General features: G+C 45.2%; 1 protein-coding gene across 9 annotated transcripts in view; it reads right to left on the minus strand.

Moving 5' to 3' along the window:
- The window catches only part of ARHGAP44 (Rho GTPase activating protein 44), a 130768-nt gene extending 110506 nt beyond the window's left edge, over nt 1-20262 (minus strand). For 5 of the 9 annotated variants that reach the window (XM_086355532.1, XM_086355524.1, XM_086355530.1 and 2 more), the window contains exon 1: nt 9370-9619. In XM_086355532.1, coding sequence (XP_086211658.1) covers nt 9370-9422 — 53 coding nt within the window. In that variant the 5' untranslated portion in view covers nt 9423-9619. Of the gene's footprint in view, nt 1-9369; nt 9620-20205 lie in introns of those variants that run through there. The other 4 variants (XM_086355525.1, XM_086355527.1, XM_086355529.1 and 1 more) reach the window with 3 other exon arrangements.
- Between the last annotated feature and the right edge of the window lie 555 nt (nt 20263-20817).

Consider the following 20817-nt stretch of genomic DNA (forward strand, 5'->3'; position numbering starts at 1 on the left):
CAGTGCAGAAAACAATGCCTGGAACATAGTAAGTGCTCCATAAATATCTACGGCATAAATTACTGAGTGAATACAGGAACAAATTAAAGGAGAAAAATACATGATTACCTCTAAAGACCACAACAATATAGTCAAATTTAACTTCAGTGCCACAGAAAAATTCAAAATAAAATAATAAATTTATGCAACATGTAACATGATTAAAAAACAAAGTCTCTCAAACCAATCATGCATTTCCAGAGATAATAAGACGGAGAAGTTCACATTTCGCCATGTATTCATCAGTTTAACAGTGTTCTATAAGTCCTAGACAATGCAATTAGACAAGAAAATATGATACGTAGAATACTGGAGAGGAAGAAACAAAATTACTATTTGTAGAAAATATGATTACTATTTGGAAAACTCAATACACTCAGTTTCTGCTAAAGTACTTATAAGCAATGGGAAAGTCTGGATGAAGGTGATTAAGATAATTATACAAGAATCAACCACTTTCCTACATTCCAACAATAAAGAGTAAGAAAATACCACTTAACATAAGACTCCAACCATTAAGGCTACAGTAATGACAATAACAAATGACCTAAACATAAAAGCAAGATTATTCAGGACCTTTGTAGACAAAAACTAGATTACAGGATCATAAACAAACTTGAATAAATATGTCATTCCCAGACAGAAAGAATTCTCATCATACTAAATACTGCAAAATTGTCAATTTTCCCCCTACTTAATGCATACATTTTAAAACATACTAAAAATAAACCAGTGAGCAAAGCCAAAAGAATATAATCAACTTTTTTTAAAATAAGGAAGCTACTTGTAATTAGCTGTGACTAAGGCACACGATCTTTGGGCAAAGCTGTTGAGTCCTAATTGTCAAGCCAGTCAAGGAGTTGCCCCAGATGAAGCTAGGATGAGGGGCCCAGACCAACTCCACTGCACTCCTGCCCAAAGGATGGGATCCACCCCTGCTCGCCTGGGCAGCAAAGCCCACCTCAAATCCTTGCTCAGTGCCAAAGAATTGATGATTTTGAACTGTGGTGCTGTGGAAGACTCTTGAGAGTCCCTTGGACTGCAAGGAGATCAAACCAGTCCATCCTAAAGGAAATCAACCATGAATACTCATTGAAGGACTGCTGCTGAAGCTCTAGTACTGTGAGAGCTGACTCATTGGAAAAGACCCTGATGCTGGGAAACCTTGAGAGCAGGAGGAAAAGAGGACAAGAGAGGATGAAAGGTTAGACAGCACCACCGATTCAATGGACATGAAATCTGGGAGAGAGTGAAGGACAGAGGAGCCTGGCGTATTGCAGTCCATGGCATCGCCAAGAGTCAGAAACAGCTTAGCAACCGAACAACAACAACTGTTTAGAAACAAAACCTAAACGTGACACCTGTGTGATATTGCATGCCAAAATCACAGAATTTGACAAATAAAAGACCTGGTGGCAAAGTAAAATTATATAAATGGTCATGAAAATGTATCAATATTAATGTACGACTGAGTGACTTCACTTTCACGCACTGGAGAAGGAAATGGCAACCCACTCCAGTGTTCTTGCCTGGAGAATCCCATGGACGGAGAAGCCTGGTGGGCTGCAGTCCATGGGGTCGCACAGAGTCGGACACGACTGAAGCGACTTGGCGGCAGCGGTGGCAGGCTGGGAAAAGTGTTCCAAAGCATAACATTTAAAGCACAAACCATCAAGTGATAGACTTGAGGTCATGAAATATTAAAAATGACATAAAACAAAATATCAAAGGCAGAGAAAACTACAGAGAGAGTGCATGGCATAAGACAAAGTGTATATACGTAATATATTAGCAATGACCTTAAAATCAATAAGAAATCAATAAGAAATAGTCATGAACAAGACTGCAAAGAAATGGGACAAAGACCCATGCAGGCAACTCAGAAAAGGCCACAAACATCCAACAGACATAAAAAATGCTCAACCTCACTATAGACATTTGAGAGGAAAAAAGGTTTTGGTTTTATTCAGGTAATTAACGAAGTCATAAAATTAGTTACTGATGGAGTTGGGGAGAAGAAATTAACAATTCTTCTGAGGATGAAAACAGAAAATGTGTGTGCCATTCATATACATGAAATATATACTCACACAGTCTTAAAAACTCACTTATTCTTTGGCCCAGAAATTCCATTTCTAAGACTTCATCCTAGGAAAGTAAACCCATAGGAAATACTTGCTACATGATTACCAAAGGAACTCAGTGGACTCTAATGCAATATTACACAGCTTTGAAAAATCATGCTGTAAACACAGCTACTGACATGGGATGATACTCAAAATATAACACAAAGAGGGAAAAGACAGGTTGCAAAAAGTACACAGCCAATGGTCTCTATGTCTTTAAGAATAGAAATATACCTATTAAAAACTTGGATGACTATATCCAAAATATTACTGTGGTCTCCAGGTAGCGAGATTACTAGTTTGGGGGGTTTCTGTTTTGTTTTCTGGCCATACCTTATGGCAGGCAGGATCTAAGCTCCTGACTAGGGATTGAACCCGAGTCCCCTGCAGTGGAAGTAGGGAGTCTTAACCACTGCACCACCCATGAAGTCGCTCCAGGTAGTAAGATTGATGATTTTTTTTTTTTTTTTGCCTTTTTGCCCACCCACAAGTTTATAACTTTTCTACAATAAACAAGTATCATCTACACAACCAAAAAGAAAGTTTTAAAAAAAGTAAATTGAATTCTGTGGGAAAATAAACATTTATCCTAAAAATAAACTCTGAAGTTGGAAAATGAAAGCAAAAACATCTGCTTCCTGGACAGAAAGGAGAGTTTAAAATTGCTAGACAGCCACACACTTCCCAAAGGCAGAGGTGTGTCATCACCCAACGGGAGAGCCCTAACTCTCCCCCACTCCCAGTCTCCCCACACCTCTCTCCAAACTACCACTAACTCCATGCAGAGTTGAGGCTTAATTGTATTATTTCCCATTGTCATCAATATAGCATTTGAAATACAGGCTGTCATTATCAATATAGCATTTGAATCTCTTGATTATTATTAAAAGAGATCAAGAGATCCTTACTAATCCCCTCTAAAAGAAACAACCTTCAACCGAATGACTGTTTTGCTCAGCTACTGATTCACTTTGTCTAGAGGAGAAACAGTCCTTATCACCCATCGTGATACATTTCTTCCCTGGATGGACAATGGGAGGGGGAGTCATTATCTGCTGGTGAGAAGAATGGCTCCCTGGCAATGACTTGTAGGTCTGGGAGAAGAGAGTCCTGCAGGAAGTCCTGACAACCGGGAGCAGCCCAGCCCGAGGCTGCAAGCTGGCAGGTCTGCATAGCGAGGAGCCTGGAAGACTCAAGCAGAGAATACATTCCAGATCTGCTAGCCTGCTCATCTGTTGGTGAGTACATTCTGTTTCTCTGTCACACACACACACCGCAGCAGGTGGCCTGACACAGGCTTCCATAAAACTAATGAAAAACATCACTCTGAGACCTTACAAACATGCACAGTGCTCCCTGGGGGACAGGTTTGGGTGTGCCCAGCCCTGTTGTGTAACAGAAAGACACGGGGAAATATAGGCAGGAGCAAAAGAGTCCAATGACTAATCTGGAGTTGGTTCCAACTTTTCCCTATCAGAACAGTGACGTTCACTTCCCTATAGAGCAGTGATGCCCTATCAACTGGGCCACGGCTCTTAGGAGGCCTACTGATGGGCAAAGTAGTGTCTCAGAGACACCTTCAAGGAAAAGATCCTCACTGGTCTTGGCTGCTTTGGTTTGAGCCAAGATGTCTGCAGCACCAGTGCTCCTGATGGTTGCATCCTCAGCATCTATCTGGGTACCCCTGGTGGCAGCAGTGGCATCCTGAGAGCTGCACAGCAGCAGTGATGCTCAGCCCACCCGGCTCTGCACCAGAAACCAAGCCTGCTCAAGGAGCAGTCTAGGAGTGGAAGATGGGGCTGTCCAGACCAAACTTGACCTTCCACTCCCCCAACTCAGAGCTTTAAGAACCAAAGAATCCAACCCAACCGGACTTGGTCCCTCCCACACTTCCAGAGCTCCTTGTCTACTCTCAAGTCCCTTGAATGTCACCCTGTTTTGCACACGAGCACTGAGGGCTTCCCTGGTGGCACCTGCCAATTTAGGAGACATAAGAGACGGGGGTTCGATTCCTGGATCAGGAAGATCCCCTGGAGAAAGAAATGGCAACCCACTCCAATATTCTTGCCTGGAGAATCCCATGGACAGAGGAGCCTGGTGAGCTATGGTTCATGGGGTCACAAAGAGTTGGACATGACTGATGCGACTTAGCACAGAGCCCATTGACAGCCATCACTGGTCAGTGGCTGTGGGCATCTGAGAAGTCCTTTACACTCCGGAGCCAGTGTTTTCAGAGGACTGAATGGGCACAAGGAGCCTCACCAACCATTTCCTGGGTACTCGATGTAAGCCAGGCTCCCTTTAACTCTTAACAGACATCTAGGGCAGGGGCTGCTATGCCGTCCACCACCCCTCACTGGAGACTGAAGGAACCTCCTCCTCACCAAGTCAAAGGGCCAGGTTTACTTCCAATTTCTCAGTCACCTAGTGTGTTAGTCTCTCATTCGTGTCTGACACTTTTGTGACCCCATGGACTGTAGCCTGCCAGGCTCCTCTGTCCATGGAATTCTCCAGGCAAGAATACTGGAGTGGGTAGCCATTCTCTTCTCCATGGGGATCTTCTTGATCCAGGGATCAAACCCAAGTTTCCTGCGCTGCAGGCAGCTTCTCTACCGTCTGAGCCACCAGGAAGACCAGTTTTACTTCTATTTTCTGGGTCACCTAGCAGGTCTCTAAATCTCAGCTCAGGCTCTATTTCCACCCAACACAAACCACATGCCATTTGCAGAAAAAATACTCTATGTCTTTCAGAGTGCCTCACACCCCAGCAACCGATAGACTCTCCTGAAGGCAAAAAAACCCCGGTATCCTAAGTCAGCATGAACTGATTCCTCCCTTAACTCCTGCTCTATCCTTCCAAAGCCCAGGAATACAGCTGTGGTCATGCATCGGTACATCCATCACCATCCCAAAAGGAGAGAGGGGCCGTGTCTGGAGCCTCTCGCATCCTTGTCTATGACACCGGGACCTCTCGTTCACTTATATATTCAATTGCCAAAGAATTTTGGAGAACCGACTATATGCCAGGCATTAGAGGACAGCTGTTTCTGCCTGCAAGGAGCTTAAAGACTATTGGAAAAGGTAAATGAGACAAGATAAAAATTACACTACACAAGAGAAATGGGTTTTGTTTACTCTGCATGGCAACAGTTCATGAACCAGCACAGAGCCCAGCAAACAGCAGGCATCCAATAAGCATTTACTGGATGGACGAAAGCATGAGCATACAAGCCAGGAATAGCGTCTGCCCAAAGGTACTTGTGGCTACTGTTTATGAAGCATGCCCTGGCTGAGCATGGTTTTGGGTGCTTTCTGGGGGTAATCCCATGACCTCATTGCCACAATCACCACATCACTGGTACTCAGTCCAAGCTTGTACTGCTGCCACACAAGAGGCCAATAAATCAAGAGAGGAGCTGTTGGAGCAAGGAATAGTGCCTTTATTTGGAAAGCCAGCCAACCAAGAAGATGGTGGACTCATGTCCCAAAGAACCATCTCACCTGAGTTAGAATTCAGGCTTCTTTTACATTAATACTTTAAAAAAAAAAAAAAAAAAAAGGACAGTAAAGTCAAACATTTCTTGGTTTGGGTTAGCCTCCAGAAGGGATGTGTTAATTTCTTCCTCCCTGCAGTCATTCACAGGTGGGCCTGATCAGGAAGTTTCCTGGAAGCTAAACAAAGGTATTTTGGCTTAATGCTCATGACCTGGGAGGCATGACTCCCAGAGATGGGCCATTATGTGTAATTTAAGCTTACAGGCAACATCCCTTTAGTGATGAACTTGTCATAGAATACAAAAGGTCCCTCCCTATTACATCACCTCAGCACAACCCTTATTATGCCCATTTTGCAGATGAGGAAACAAAGGAGCAGAGCCCAGCTCAAGATCCTGTAGTCAGTAACCAACCAGCCAGATCCATCCCACTCGAAAGCCAGTGCTACTTGGAACCATGAGGCACTTGGTGGTACAGTCCGGAAAGTCAAGAGATGCTTCCCAAGAGATGGGCTGAAGTGAACGGAGAGGAGAAGGAATGTGTGCACAGATGGGAGAAGCAAACCAAGGAGGAGATGACACTTTTCCTAGTTAACTGCAGTGGGCTTGAAACTTTTCCCAGTTGCTGGCACCCTCTCTACAGAGAAGTACTCACTTCAAGAGAAAATACTGCTAACTCCATAAGGTATGTGTAAGTAGAACATTTCCTCGTTGTTAAAGAGACTGGATCTGATCCCTGGCAGTTTTATATTCAGAAGACGTCCAGAACCTACAACTTACAGAAGGCAAGCCAGATGAGATGCCAAGAGTTAGGACCACCCTCCAGCCCATCTCTTAGCCCTGCCTCAAAGACAAGAATGTCATCCTTTCAAAGACACACACAGGGCAAGCATCCAGTGGCTTGTTAAAGCATCACCAATAGGTGGTCCACCAACCCCACACCTAAATGCCAAGCATCCAATCCCACTGCTTCTACCAAGTCAAGAAATTAAGAAGCAGCATTAGGATCATGCCTTGGTACATTCTCCGCAAGAGAAAGTGAACATTGCCCCATTTTACTTACCTGCATGGACCCCACAGTCAACTGGATTAAATAACCATGAACTGAGGACCAATGGTCTAGAAGGCATTGCACTATACACACTGAGCATACAATGGCAGTCAGTACATTCTACAGTTTTGTGCTTGTAAGAAATCAAAAAAATGAAAAAGAAGAGCATTTCAAAGAGTGATGAGTGCTGTGACAAAAATGAACAAGATGATGGGGGGAGTGGGAAGAGGGGAGGGGGACCTCTCAAAGGTCTCTGAGCAAAGACCTGGATGAAAAGGAAGAGGCATGCAGGAAGAGCAGACCCTTAGGCAAGCAGGAAAAGTGGGATCCCCAGATAGAAATGAGCTTGGTGCGTTTGGGGCAAGGAAGGCTGCTGTCGATGGAGCACAAAGGAGGAGGGGTTGGCGGAACAGAATGAGAATGAAAAGACCAGAAGGGAGTCAAGTCTGGCCAGGTCTTATAGGCCCCTGGAAAGATTTGGGGCGCTCAGTTCAATGAAAGGCCACTGGAGGCTTTTCAGCAGCAAAATAATACAAACTAGCTTTTGCCCTAAAAGGTTCACTAAACTCAGAACGTCATCAAAATGGATAGAGACTAGTGATTAACACAATAGTGGACTGGTCCCAACGCTACCTGATAAAGAGTCAAAATTCACCCACACGCCAGCAACCACCAGTGTCTCCATAAACAAGTGGAAAGTACCTCTTAGTGACCAGCTGCTTGGAGCTCCAAGAATATGCTTTTAAATCAGTAAGAACACCTGGTACCTATTCTGAAACCCAACCTCCATTCTCCCTTGGTCATTCCATCCATGGATGAGGCTGGAAATCATGTTTTATGCCCAAGTTTTGTAGTAAATCTTCCTACTTTGAAACAAGTCCCGAAGAGAGACAGCTATGTTTTAGGGATACTGGGAAGAAAGCATGACAACTTGCTAACATTTTGCTTCGATGACCGAAGTGGAACCTCAAGACCAAGTGAGAAGGGAGATCCAAGTCTAAGGTTATGGGTCCCTGGTCACGTGGTTGGTCTGGTGTGAAGACCTGAAGATCCATGCCAGTCCCTGGGGTGATGCAGAAGTCATTCACTAAAGACAGGTCAACTGGACCATCATCTGCTAAATGACCCAGACAGGAAAACACGGTTTCCACATCCAACATTCAGAAAAGCAGCCCACGTGAGGCTCTATCTGTGGCAATACCATGCCAGAAATCTGGGCTAATCTGACTCTGCTATTCATAAATTCTCCCCAATGTGAAAGCACATGTGTTTGGGAAAAAGGAAAATGTATCCAAGTCCATTTTAGACATGGTTGCTTGGGAGCCATCTGGAAGCCTAACAAGCTGCCGGCACCCCCCTGCCCTCAAATGCCCACCGTAATTAGGGCAGTGTGCTTACAAGGGTGTTCAGTGTCCCCCGGGGAGGTCCCCACTCCCGACTGGCCAGATGCCAGTTGGGGCTCCATTTCCCACCCAATAAAGGTATTCGGTTTCTTGGTAAACCTAGTGGAGGGCCCTCGAGGTGTTGAGCTCGTACTTGAACTGCACCCAAGACTGGGTTCTCTGCTTTTCGTTGGCCTTAAGACAGCACACCCAAATTCCTTGGGCACAGAAGCAACGGAAATTTCTCTCCAGGGACAGAAGTTTCACGAAAAACCCTCTCTACTAACCAGTCTGTGTGCAGAGCTTGGGAAGAGACCCACCAGAACCCTTATGTAACAAGAATAGACGCCGGCACCCCACACAGCGGCCCCAGGAGACACTAGCCCAGATGCAGCCCATTTTGGTGATGACAGCCGGCGGCGGGGTCTTGCGCTAGGATCCGGTTCTTTCCAACTCTGGGGCCGGGGTTCCCCACCGCCGCCCCCGGCCTCCCCTACCTGGCTGTGATCTTCTTTCTGCTTATCTCATCTTCCAGAGGAGTTGGGCCTCCTCCTCTGCAGCCTTCACCGCCACCCCCCTCTTCCCCCCTGCCAACCCCCCCCCCCCCCCCCCCCCCCCCCCGCCAACTGAAATCAGTTTCAGGACCGAGCGACTGCCGCGCCATTCCACCAGCACCTTCCCTGCCGCGGCCCCCACCCCTACCGATCTCTCCCCGCCACCTAACACATCGACAAACCCGGCCAGGAAAAGAGATTCAGCATCTCGCACAGCCAGAGCCCCGGGAGGGGCAGGCTCAGTTCTGTCAAGCCGACCCACCAGGCCCAACACTGCCCCACCTCCCCGCGCCGCCGGACCCCCCGAGAAGCCCCGAACTCGGAGGAGGAGGGGCATGCATCTTCGAAGAGCGACCACGGGTCGGCGGCCTCCAGCACGATCAGAGCGAACACCTGTTTCCACGACGCTCTGGTGCCAGAGGGAGAAGGGAGTCCCGGGGAGGGGGGGCGGTGTGCAGGGAGGACGAGGTGAAGGGGCAGCTGGGGACGCAGGTAAAGGATGCGTCATTCTTCGCGCTTGGCAACCGGAGCCCCGGAGCGGCGGGCAGAGGTCCAGAATGGCTCGGGGGTCCGAGAGAAGTTCGGGGAGGAGGGGTCTCGCCCGCGAGCGGCGCCCGGAGCTAGAGGAGAGGACCGGCGGGGGCCGGCGCGCCCGCTCCATCACCTACCTGCGCGCGCGGGGGGATACAGCTCCGCCGCGCGCCCGGCCCGCGGGTGACCTACCTGCCCACTGTCTGGTTGGCCAGCTGGCGCATGCGGTTGAACTGCTTCTTCATCGTGGCCCCGCTGGTGCGCTAGCCCGGAGCTGGGGAGGACGGAGCAGCCCGGAGCCCGCCGCAGGGTTACATGGCTCCCGCGCCGAGCCTCCCGGGCGGCGGCACTGCGGAGCCTCTCGAGCCGTCTGGCCCGCGCGCGGCTCCCTCCCGGGGGCTCCACCGCCTACTCCTCGTGCAGCCGCGGAGCCCTCATGGCCACGCCCGGGCCGCCCTGGGCGCCGCCGCCGGGTCCGCCCCGGCCGCTGCCCCCAGCCCCGCTACGGCGCGGGACCCGGGTCTCCGCAGGCTGGCCGCTGACCGGCTGGCCCGGAGCTGGGGGGCGGGGGGGTGGGGGGGGGGGGGGTGGAGGGGGTCCCCGCTGCGCCTGTGCGGAGGGCGCCGTGCATTCTGGGGCTTGTAGTTCCGCGCCCGGCGCCCACCTCGCCACGGTCCCGGGTGTCCACGTGGGGCCAGCGGCTCTGCACTTCAGCGTTCTAGGAAGGGCAAGGTTTTCCTGCTTTAGAAATAGCAAAGTGGAACCGAGAATACAACAGCAAATAAAGAGCATCCATTGCCTTTTTTTTTTCTTTTTAATGAAATACAGGGCATGTACAATATCATGTCAGTTTCAGGTGTACTGTGTTTCCCTGGAGGCTCGGAGGGTAAAGAATCTGCCTGCAATGCAGGAGACCTGGGTTCAGTCCCTGGGTTGGGAAGATTCCTTGGAGAAGGGAATGGCTACCCACTCCAGTATTCTTGCCTGGAGAACATGGACAGAGGTGCCTCTCAGGCTGCAGTCCACGGGGTCGCAAGTAGTCGGACAGGACTGAGGGACTAATACTTCAGGTGTTTTATATGATGATTTGATATTTGCAAACGATCACCACCATAAATCTATTAACGAACTGTCCCCACACAAAGCTATTACAATGTTACTGGCCATATCCCTTATGTTGCAAAGAGTCCAACAGAACACAGCAACTGAACAACTGACATATAACTGGAGATTTGTGCCTCTTAATCCCCTTCACCTCTTTCGCCCACTGCCTCCCACCCTCCTCCTTTCTGGCAACCACCTGTTTGTATTTTAAGAGAACGTGGGGTATTGCTGCTTTGAATTCCCAGAAGGAAGACATGCCTGCAAGAACATGGCTCATAAACCTGCAGATGATTAACACTGAGGGCCAGGGTTAAGCTTGGGGCAAGAGTGTCGGGCAGATTTTGCACCAGGTGTAGCATACATCCCAGAAATGTGACGCTTGCTTTTCAACAAACCTAGTAGGTACCCAGAGGAGAAGGCGATGGCACCCCACTCCAGTACTCTTGCCTGGAAAATCCCATGGACGGAGGAGCCTGGTGGGCTGCAGTCCATGGGGTCGCTAAAAGTTGGGAATGACTGAGCGACTTTACTTTCACTTTTCACTTTCATGCATTGGAGAAGGAAATGGCAACCCACTCCAGTGTTCTTGCCTGGAGAATCCCAGGGACAGAGGAGCCTAGTCGGCTGCCATCTATGCGGTCGCACTGAGTCAGACACGACTGAAGTGACTTAGCAGTAGGTACCCAGAAGCCAATAAAATGATAGTGGCATCATGATCACGGGTTCCAGTTTGACCAGGATCACTTTCTTGTGTGGCTTAGACTCCAGCCTCATGTCCCTTCTACCGCTGAAGAACAAGTGCCATCAGCTGTGACTGGCCAGTAGCATCCTACATGGTGGTGGCGCATTAGCATCAGTTGGCTTTTGAAAAGGGGTCATGACCTTCTGCAGCCTTTATCCTTTGGAAAACAATGGTGACTTCAGTTAGGTTTTATCATCATTTACCAAGTGAGAGCAGTGTGTTGGGTGGGAGGGTCTTTGGATCAAAAAGATATGAGTATTAAAACTCCAAATACCAATTATATAACCTTAGGGAGAAAGTACATACCCTAAGTCAGTTTTTTCATCTCCAATAGAGAAATAATACCGCTTGAGAGATAGCAAAGTTAGAGATCTGTTTGCTAAACTATCAACAATCAAGTAACATCTAAATTTCTATATAGTACATTATGTCCTCTTCATTTACTACAAATAAGATTAGCATGATTGCAATAGAGAGAAATGCTATTCCTACAGCAGAATTACTAATCTGACAAATGAAAGAAGTTTTTTGTTGCAATGGGCTATTTTGCATAGGTTGATTATAGTCTCAAGATGTCCTACATATGGTTCTAAGTATCTTGCTGACCAGCTGAACAAAAGATGGTTTGAGGCATGTCTTGGCTGAATGAACATGAAATCTTTAATTAAGTTGTGAATTTAGCCTCAGCTTATTAGGTCAGCAGCTCTAGCCTATTAATAAGTTAAGGCATTATTTGCTTTTAACTGAGTTATGCCTATAATGTCAATATAATTTTTCTACAAACTAAAGTTATTTCCATTTTGAGAATTTTTTAAAAAACCAAGTCACAACATGTTTTTATATGTATAAATAATAGTGAGGCAGTAAGGACACTGGGTGATTTTTATTAATAGTAGCACTGTCTCCGGTAATGTCTAGAGTGTCCAGTATAGTAGTCACCAACAGCACATGGCTATTGAAATTAAAATTTAAAATGTAATTCCTCAGGACTTCCCTGGTGGTCCAGTGGTTAAGATTCTGTACTTCCACTGCAGGGGGCACGAGTTCGATACCTGGTCAAGGAACTAAGATCCCTGGAAGCCACCTGGTGCAGCCTAAAAATTAAAAATAATTTTAAAACACTGGGGCTTCCCCGGTGGATCAGTGGTAAAGAATCTGCCTGCCAGTGCAGGAATCACAGGTTCGATCCCTGATCTGGAAGATCTCTCATACTGCAGAGCAACTAAGCCCTCTTGCCACAATTATTGAGCCTGTGCTCTAGCGCCTGGAAGCTGCAACTACGGAGCCCATGTGTCGCAACGACTGAAACCTGAGGCCCGTAGCATCCGAGCTCTGCCACCACAAAGAGAAGTCCCCACAGCGCACAACTCGACAAAGGGTAGCACCCGCTTCCCAGCAATAGAGAAGAGACCATGCGGCAGCAACGACCCCAAACAGCCAAAAATAAAAAATCTTAAAAAAAAATACTATCCTCCAATTAAAACTTTTAAAAGTTAAAAGCAATAAAATTTAGTTTCTCCATCACCCTAGCCACATGTTAAGGGCTTCATAGCCCCATGCGACTAGTGAGTTGCTGTATTGAACAGCACAGAATTAGGAGACTCCTATCATCTCAGAAAGTTCTAGTGGACAGCACTTGTCCTCCAGAACTCTGGCAGACAACTCCAATATCATGTCAGCCTCTGCCTTCAATGCTGAGATATTTCAGTTCTGTTCTGCTTCTCCTCAAAAGACAGCCTACCCTGCTAGACTGTGGTCTAATAATATGTTATTAACTGATGGTTTCTTCACAAGTTTCTGTTCTCCTATGAGTATTTCCTCCATTCAAGAAGCAGCCAGGGCTTTTTCTGCTTCCTACCCCAGGGAGGGGATGACAGTGCAGAAAAAAAGAGAAAGGAGTGTCAAATCTTTTCATCTCTCAAAGCAGACTTCAAAAACACATGTGAGAGAATAGAGTTTTGTGTTTTTTTTTTAAAAGGGGGTTTTGAGTTTGAAGATTATGGGCTTTGGAATGTTTATGTCTATACCATAAATAGCACCGTTTGAAGAATATCCTACCCCGTATATTCTAGATAAAGAACCCCCAAGCTGTGGAATACTGAAGATGATGATAGGGGAGTGGGAAAGGAGACAGGAAGAGGAAAAGTTGATGATGAATGTGCTGATTTTATTATTGTTCAAAAATTTCACTGCCTATCTCCATAGGAAGGGATTATACTTCCTCTTCTCTTTGAGGTCAAGATCAATCACGTGATTTTTTCCTTGGACATAGAATATGCACAGAGGTGATTTATGCCACTTCAAAGTAGAAGCTTAAGAGTCATTTTGTGACCCACCCCCTTCTTTCTTTACCTTCCCACGAGACCAGCAATGAGCAGTTGGGGGGCTGCTGTGGATCAGACTCACGGTTATCCGCTTGGAGTGAAAAAATGATACCTTTGTTGTTGTCAGTCAGAGGTTAGTGGACTGTTCATTACTGCAGCATCACTGAGTCTAAGCTTACTACAGAAAGAATCTCTAAGAAAGTGACTTGCCTCATTTTGCCCTTCCCAAGGTCACAGTTTAAGTAGAGTCCAGGCAGGTTGGAGACAGGTAGATTATATAGCTATGGGTCATATAGCAAAGATCACAGAGACCCTCCACATGGAGGACCTGGAGTGCCCAAGACACAGTGCCATGTGCAGTGAACGTGTGTGCGAGGAGGGCCTACAAGGGCACCAAAGGAGCTGGGCATGATGCTGTTGGCAACAAAGGTAAGCAGAAGGCAGCAATGGCTGAGGTGTGGAATGAAGAAGCCCCAGATTACCTGAAATTTGATTTCTACCTCCAGAAGAATGGACTGAACGTTTCAATTAAGTGCATTTGAAGAAGAAGGTGAAAAGGGGGAGGAGGGGAGGGGAAGGGGAAGGAAGGTGAGGGAGGAGGGAAGAAAGGAAGAGATGTGGACAAGATGAAGGAAGGAGAAGAGAAAGAAAGAACATTCTACTTCTCATATCCCTGACTTTGATCTATGGAAGGGTTACACTTCCTGCTCCTGTGGACCTTAAATGTGACCACATGACTTGCTTTGACCAACAAAAATAAAGACTTCTTACTTGCTTCAATAATGTTGTAGTACTATTTATCTGAGATCCCTTTCCTCTGAAATCCGATATTCCACTTGCAGGCCCCTGAATTAGTTTTAGCATCTTCATTCTGCACCCCAGCACTGGCTGGAGCTGCCCTGTACAACTCAGAAGTCACAAAAGACATGTGCTTATTTAAATTTCAGTTAAATTCAATAAAATTAGAAATTTAGTTCCTCAGTGACACTAGCCACATTTCAAATACCCGCAAACCACACATAGCTAGTGCCTGCCATATTAGATAGTGTAAAACAGAACATCTACATCATCGCTGACAGTTCCACTGGACAGTACTGGTCTGGAGAACAGAATTCAAAACACAGGGCAAAAATACCATATGATATCACTTACATGTGGGATCTAAAGTATGAGACAAATGAACTTATCTACAAAATAGGAACAGACTCACAGACATGGAGAACAAACTAGTGGCTACCAAAGAGGAAGGGGACGAGGGAGGGATAAACTAGGAGTTTGGGATTCGTGGATACACACAACTATCTATAAAATAGAGAATCAACTCCTATATAGCACAGGGAACTGTATTCAATATTCTGTAATAACCTATAATGGAAAAGAAACTGAAAAAATATGTATGTGTGTGTGTGTGTGTGTGTGTGTGTGTGTGTGTATGGGCTTCCCAGGTGGCACAGTGGTAAATAATCCGCCTGCCAATTCAGGAGATTCAAGAGACATAGGTTCAATCCCTGGGTCGGGAAGATCCCCTGGAGGCAACCCTCTCCAATAATCTCGCCTGGAAGATTCCATGAACAGAGGAGCCTGGCAGGCTACAGTCCATGGGGTCGCAAAGAGTCAGACACGGCTGAGCACACACACACGCACATACATACATATATGTGTATACCTGACCCACCGCGCTGTGCACCTGAAGCTGACACAACATTGTCGATCAAGTATGGTTCAGTTAGAAAAAAGAATTTCTGCATCACAGTGTGTCTGTCATGTTTTCCAATTATTCTTGTGTTGCCAAATTATCCTCTAGATTAAAAAATGGAAACATTTTGCAGGCCCACCTACCATGCATAAATGTCCTATTCTGCCCACACCCTGACCTACATGGGATATTACCACTGTTAATAATCCTGCCTGATGAATAGCTGAGAAATAGCATTAGTCGGACACGACTGAGCGACTTCACTTTCACTTTTCACTCTCATGCATTGGAGAAGGAAATGGCAACCCACTCCAGTGTTCTTGCCTGGAGAATCCCAGGGACAGGGGAGCCTGGTGGGCTGCCGTCTATGGGGTCACACAGAGTCAGACACGACTGAAGCGACTTGGTGGCAGCAGCAGCATTATAGTGCTCTTTTAATTTGCAGCATTTTTCTTCTTTATCACAGTAAACATGCGTCTCACGTTTCAAGGCTATGAGCATTCCTTCTTCAGTTAACTGCTCACTTCTTCATGTCCTCAGCCTGGTTTTCTCTTATGGGGCTCCATATTATCTTATTGATTTTAAAAAGCTCTTTAGTTATCTTAACTACACTGATGCTATTGTTATCTTATGTCAGATATTTCCTTACTTTTGACCTTCCCCCTTTAATATCTCTAATGTTGATTTTTGTCTTCCAGGAATTTTACATTTTTAATATGGTCAAAGCCATCCATCTTTTCCTTTATGTTTTATGCCTCTAGTTTAATGCTTAGAAAGCCTTCCCTATCCCCAAAGGGTAGAAATATTCAACTGTATTTTCATCTAAGATCCTTCATTTGTTAATTCTCTTTATTTAGAGTAAATTTTAAATTCTGTTTTGGGGACCAAAAAGTTAAGTAGAGCCAGTAGCTTTGACTCATTTCTTCCTCCAAATCATTTTGAAATAACTCAAATATATCTACACACACACGCACACACACACACACACCAGAGAAATTCTATGTCACTCATGGAAATTAGGGAAAGATCCCACTTGCTATCTTGGCAGAAAATGGAAGCAGTCACTACATAGGAAAACTCAACCTTAAGAGTAGAGACTTCATCTCGGGCCTCTTTTTGCCCAAAATAAGACCTGGGTATGTAGAAGACATTCAACAAGTGTTGATTATGATAAGGAATATATACAATGGAAATGGAAAACTGAGATGGAAAGAACTGGGAGCCTTATGCAGTAAGTTCCGATGGCAACCGTGTCAAATTTTAATGAAGCAACACGACTTGACGGACAAGTTACTCAACTTCTCTAGTAACTCAGTTTCTTCCTCTGGAAAATGAAGGCAAGAACCTTGTCTCTGCTGGTCACCATTATACCTGCAGTTCCTACTTCGCAAGATTGTTATGAAGATCAAACACATTAATGCACACATGTGAAATGTTTGCTACATTGAAACTAAGGAAGTGGTCATTATTACTACATATATTAATGCTAATAAATTTTGTTCTTACAGGAAAAAAAATGATACCAGTGATTTCTGAATCAGGGAAGAACTGGCCAGGAAAAAGTTACTGTGTGTGGTAACCTCTTGAGGGAAATTAAATGGAGACTAATATCATCTCTGATAGATCACCTCCCCCACCATCTCAGCCACCAAATCCTGACTAATCAGACCTCTCTACCTGAGAATTGAACAAACAGAAAAAAATCAGTAATTAAATATAATAGTAAAGATGATGATAAAGATGATGACTACAATGATGATGGCAAGATACAATGAAAATAATAAATCATATAGTCTTAGTTGTTTAGTCATGTCCAACTTGTTGTGACCCCATGGAGTTCTCCAGGCATACTGGAGTGGGTAGCCATTCCCTACCCAGGGGATCTTCCTGACCCAGGGATCAAACCCAGGTCTCCTGCATTGCAGGTGGATTCCTTACCAGCTGAGTCAGCAGGGAAGCCCAAGAATACTGGAGTGGGTAGCCTATCCCTTCTGCAGGGGATCTTCCCAACCCAGGAATAGAACTGGGATCCCCTGCATTGCAGGCAGATTCTTTCAACATACATCATCTTATTTAATCCTTAAAAGAACTTTAGGATGAGGGGTTTATTACACCCCTCGAATAAATCAAAGCTCAGAGGGTTTCTGTGAAGAGTCATTCATGCATCACCACTGAGATGCCAGGTTTTTCTAGTTCAAATGCTTGTGCTGTTATTACAGGTTATTACCTCCATAAAACAGGGAGGCTAATCTGAGAATTCAGAGAACTGTCCTCCAGTGAAAAAGTTAATCAGGAAGTAAGGGAAATATATTTTTAAAGTCTAATTTGTATTCCTGGTGAGAACAGAGAGAACACTGCTTTAATATGACAGGAGCAGGCTGCCATGAAAAAGAGCCATTTTAAACAAGGAAGGAAGAGTTCTCGGATAAGAAACACATGACTTCTAAACTAATGAAACTCAATAGAGGCAGGAAATAACAGATTTGCCACTGCCCGAAGCCAGACTTCAGAGTCCATTCCAGGATGGGCTGGAAGAAATCTCCCAAAATTCAGAGGAAAGAAGGAGGTAATTCCATGAAAAGAAGGGAAAAGGCAGAGATGCAGAATCTTCCTCAGAACATTGAAAAATATATATGTAATAGCATTTCCAGAGCAGATGATGAAGAAGAAAATAGCATGGAAATTCTTGAAAAGATATTTTGCACAGCTGCAGAAAGGCCCAAATCAAGCTTGAAATCATTCATCAAGTGCCAGAAACCACTACTGCGGCGGGTAGAGGTGGGGGCCCCAGAAGTAACTGGGTAAAATTTCTAAATTTCAAAGCTAGATACATGTTGTATGCTATATCTGAAAGTTGCTAGGAGAGTAGATCAGAGAAGGCAATGGCACCCCACTCCAGTACTCTTGCCTGGAAAATCCCATGAACGGAGGAGCCTGGTAGGCTGCAGTCCATGGGGTTGCTGAGGGTCGGACACAACTGAGCGACTTCACTTTGACTTTTCACTTTCATGCATTGGAGAAGGAAATGGCAACCCACTCCAGTATTCTTGCCTGGAGAATGCCAGGGACGGGGGAGCCTGGTGGGCTGCCGTCTCTGGGGTCGCACAGAGTTGGACACGACTGAAGCGACTTAGCAGCAGCAGCAGCGGCAGCAAGAGAGTAGATCTTAAAAGTTCTAATCATAGGAAATAAATGTAATTTGTGTGGCATGGATGTTAACTAGACCATATTAACTAATGATCACTGTGGTGATCATTTTGCTGTATGTACAAACATCACATCATTACATTGTACTCCTGAAACTAATATAATATTATATGTTAATTACACTTCAATGGAAACAACCACCAAGGCCAAGGGATGGCGGAGGGGGGGGCAGGGGGGCAGGTTGGGTGAGTGGTGAAGTGGGAGTCTAGGGTTAGTAGATATAAGATTTTATATATGGAATGGATAAACAACAGGTCCTACAGTATTTCACAAGGAACTATAGTCAGTATCCTATGATAAACCATAATGGAAAATAATGTAAAAAAGAATGTGTATATAGTATATGTGTAAGTGAATCACTGTGCGGTACACAGCAGGAACTTACACACTGTAAACCCAGTATACATCAACAAGCAAATTAAAATAAAACCACCACCACAATATAAATACAAAGATAGATATAAATGTATATAAGTACTGTTCAGAGAAAAGAAGTTTCTCTCTGAAGAAAAGCTGATTCCCTCAAGCTTCCTTTTTGCAACAGTGTAATAAAATTTTGAGCAATATTTACAGAGCTCAATGGAAACAGGTTGTAACTAAAGTGGGACTCAAAAACTGCATCTGGTCTAACATTCACAAACAAGGGTGAAAAATAAGATGTTTTTAAACATGCAATGAACTTAAAAGGTTTATCAGCCACCCATTCTCTAAAAAAATTATTTTTCCCAAGAGAAATAAAAATCAAAATAAAGAACAAGAGAGAAGATTTTCCATAGGATCTTGGAGTAGGGAAGGATTCCTTAAACATGATACCAAAAATTCTCACCTTAAAGGAAATCTTTATAAATTGTATTACTTAACAATAAAAGACTTTGGTTTATGAGATAATATCATTAAGAGAATAAAAAAGCAGTCCTTAGAGTGGGAGAAGTTACTTGCAAAAACTATATAATAGTCAAAGACTCAACTCCATAATACGTAAAGAGTTCTGCAATACAACAGGATAAAGGCAAGAAACTTAAAGGAAAAACGGGCAGGGGACCTGAACGGTCACCTTACCACAGATAGGAATCCAAATGGCCAAGACAATATGAAAAGTTGCTGAACCTATTGGTCATCCAATCTATGCCAGGCAATTTTACAGGGAATACCAAAACACATCCACAGCATGGCTAAAACTGAAAAAGACGGGCAAAATCAAGTGTTGGTGGGGACATAGCTCAGTCGAAGCTCATGTATTCTGATGGGAGGGGTATGCGGACAAGCCCCTCAGAAAGCTGTTTTTACGTCATTGGCTACGACTTAACGGTAGGCAAACACCATGACCCAACAATTTCACATGTTCAACAAAAATGTAAGGAGACTTCCCTGGTGGTTCAGTGTTTAAGACTCTGTGCTTCTACTGCAAGGGGCATGGGTTCAATCCCTGGTTGGGGAATTAAGATTCCACATGATGCAAAACTCAGCCAAAAAAAAAAAAAATTTGGTAATGTCTTTACCAAAACGGACGTGCCAGGATGTTTGTATCAGCAACATTTCCAATCGTCAAAAATTGGAAACAACTGAAGTGTCCATCAACAGTAGAGTGGATAAATAAAAAGTGAGACAGATGTCCTTTAAATTTCTGTCTGCTCTGGTCTTGTGCACTTTCTTCCTCACATGGCCATGCCCCTTGAAAGGAGATGCCTAGATTCAGTCTTCATTTTTTCATCACCCCCACCTTTTTCTTTTTTTTTTTTGGCCATGCAGCACATGACGTGTGGGGTCTCATTCCCCGACCACGGCAGTGAAAGCCGGGAATCATAACCACTAGGCCAACCAGGGAATGGCCTCTTCATTGCCTTCCAATTCCTTGGTCCACATCCACATGGCTTTACCACTGCACCATGGTGCTCTCACCTTGTCTACCGACCAACCACCTCCTTATTATTAAATCGAACAGTACTCTTCCTTACCTTACAGAAACAGCAGCACTAGACAGGATTGAAGATTCCCTCTTTCTCCCACCTTGGAGCCTGGAATACTTCCTTCTTCCGGTCTTCTTCCTGGTTTCCTAGTCCCGCCCCTTCCTCCCCTCTACCAATAGCAAACCATGTTGGTGGTCCTCGGCATCCCCTTTTCTTATCACTCCACAGGTTGCGTGGGCCACAGCCATCCTCATGATTTCAGTGATCTTCCAAATGCTGGTATCTGCCACCTCTAAATCTATATGCAAAGGACTCTGAGCTCCAGACCTCTCTAGTGAATGCTTTTGACTTGAGCGTCCTACAGGCGACAGGCACTCAGATTCACGATTTTTCATATTAAGGTTACTCACTCTGGCCTTTTGCCTCTGTGAATGGAATTAACATACACTGGACATTCATCTGGGCTTCCCAGGTGGTGCTAGTGATAAATAACCCACCTGCCAATGCAGGAGACATAAGAAATGCAGATTCCATCCTGGGTGGGGAAGATCCCCTGGAAGAGGGCCTGGCAATCCACGCCAGTATTATTGCCTGGAGAACTCCAGAACAGAGGAGCCTGGTGGGTTACAGTCCACGGAGCCACAAAGAGTCAGACATGAC

This window comes from Bos grunniens, chromosome 19 (genome assembly GCF_055505025.1).
Source record: "Bos grunniens cultivar Pamir isolate PY7600 chromosome 19, Bosgru_T2T1.0, whole genome shotgun sequence".
Lineage (NCBI taxonomy): Eukaryota > Metazoa > Chordata > Mammalia > Artiodactyla > Bovidae > Bos > Bos grunniens.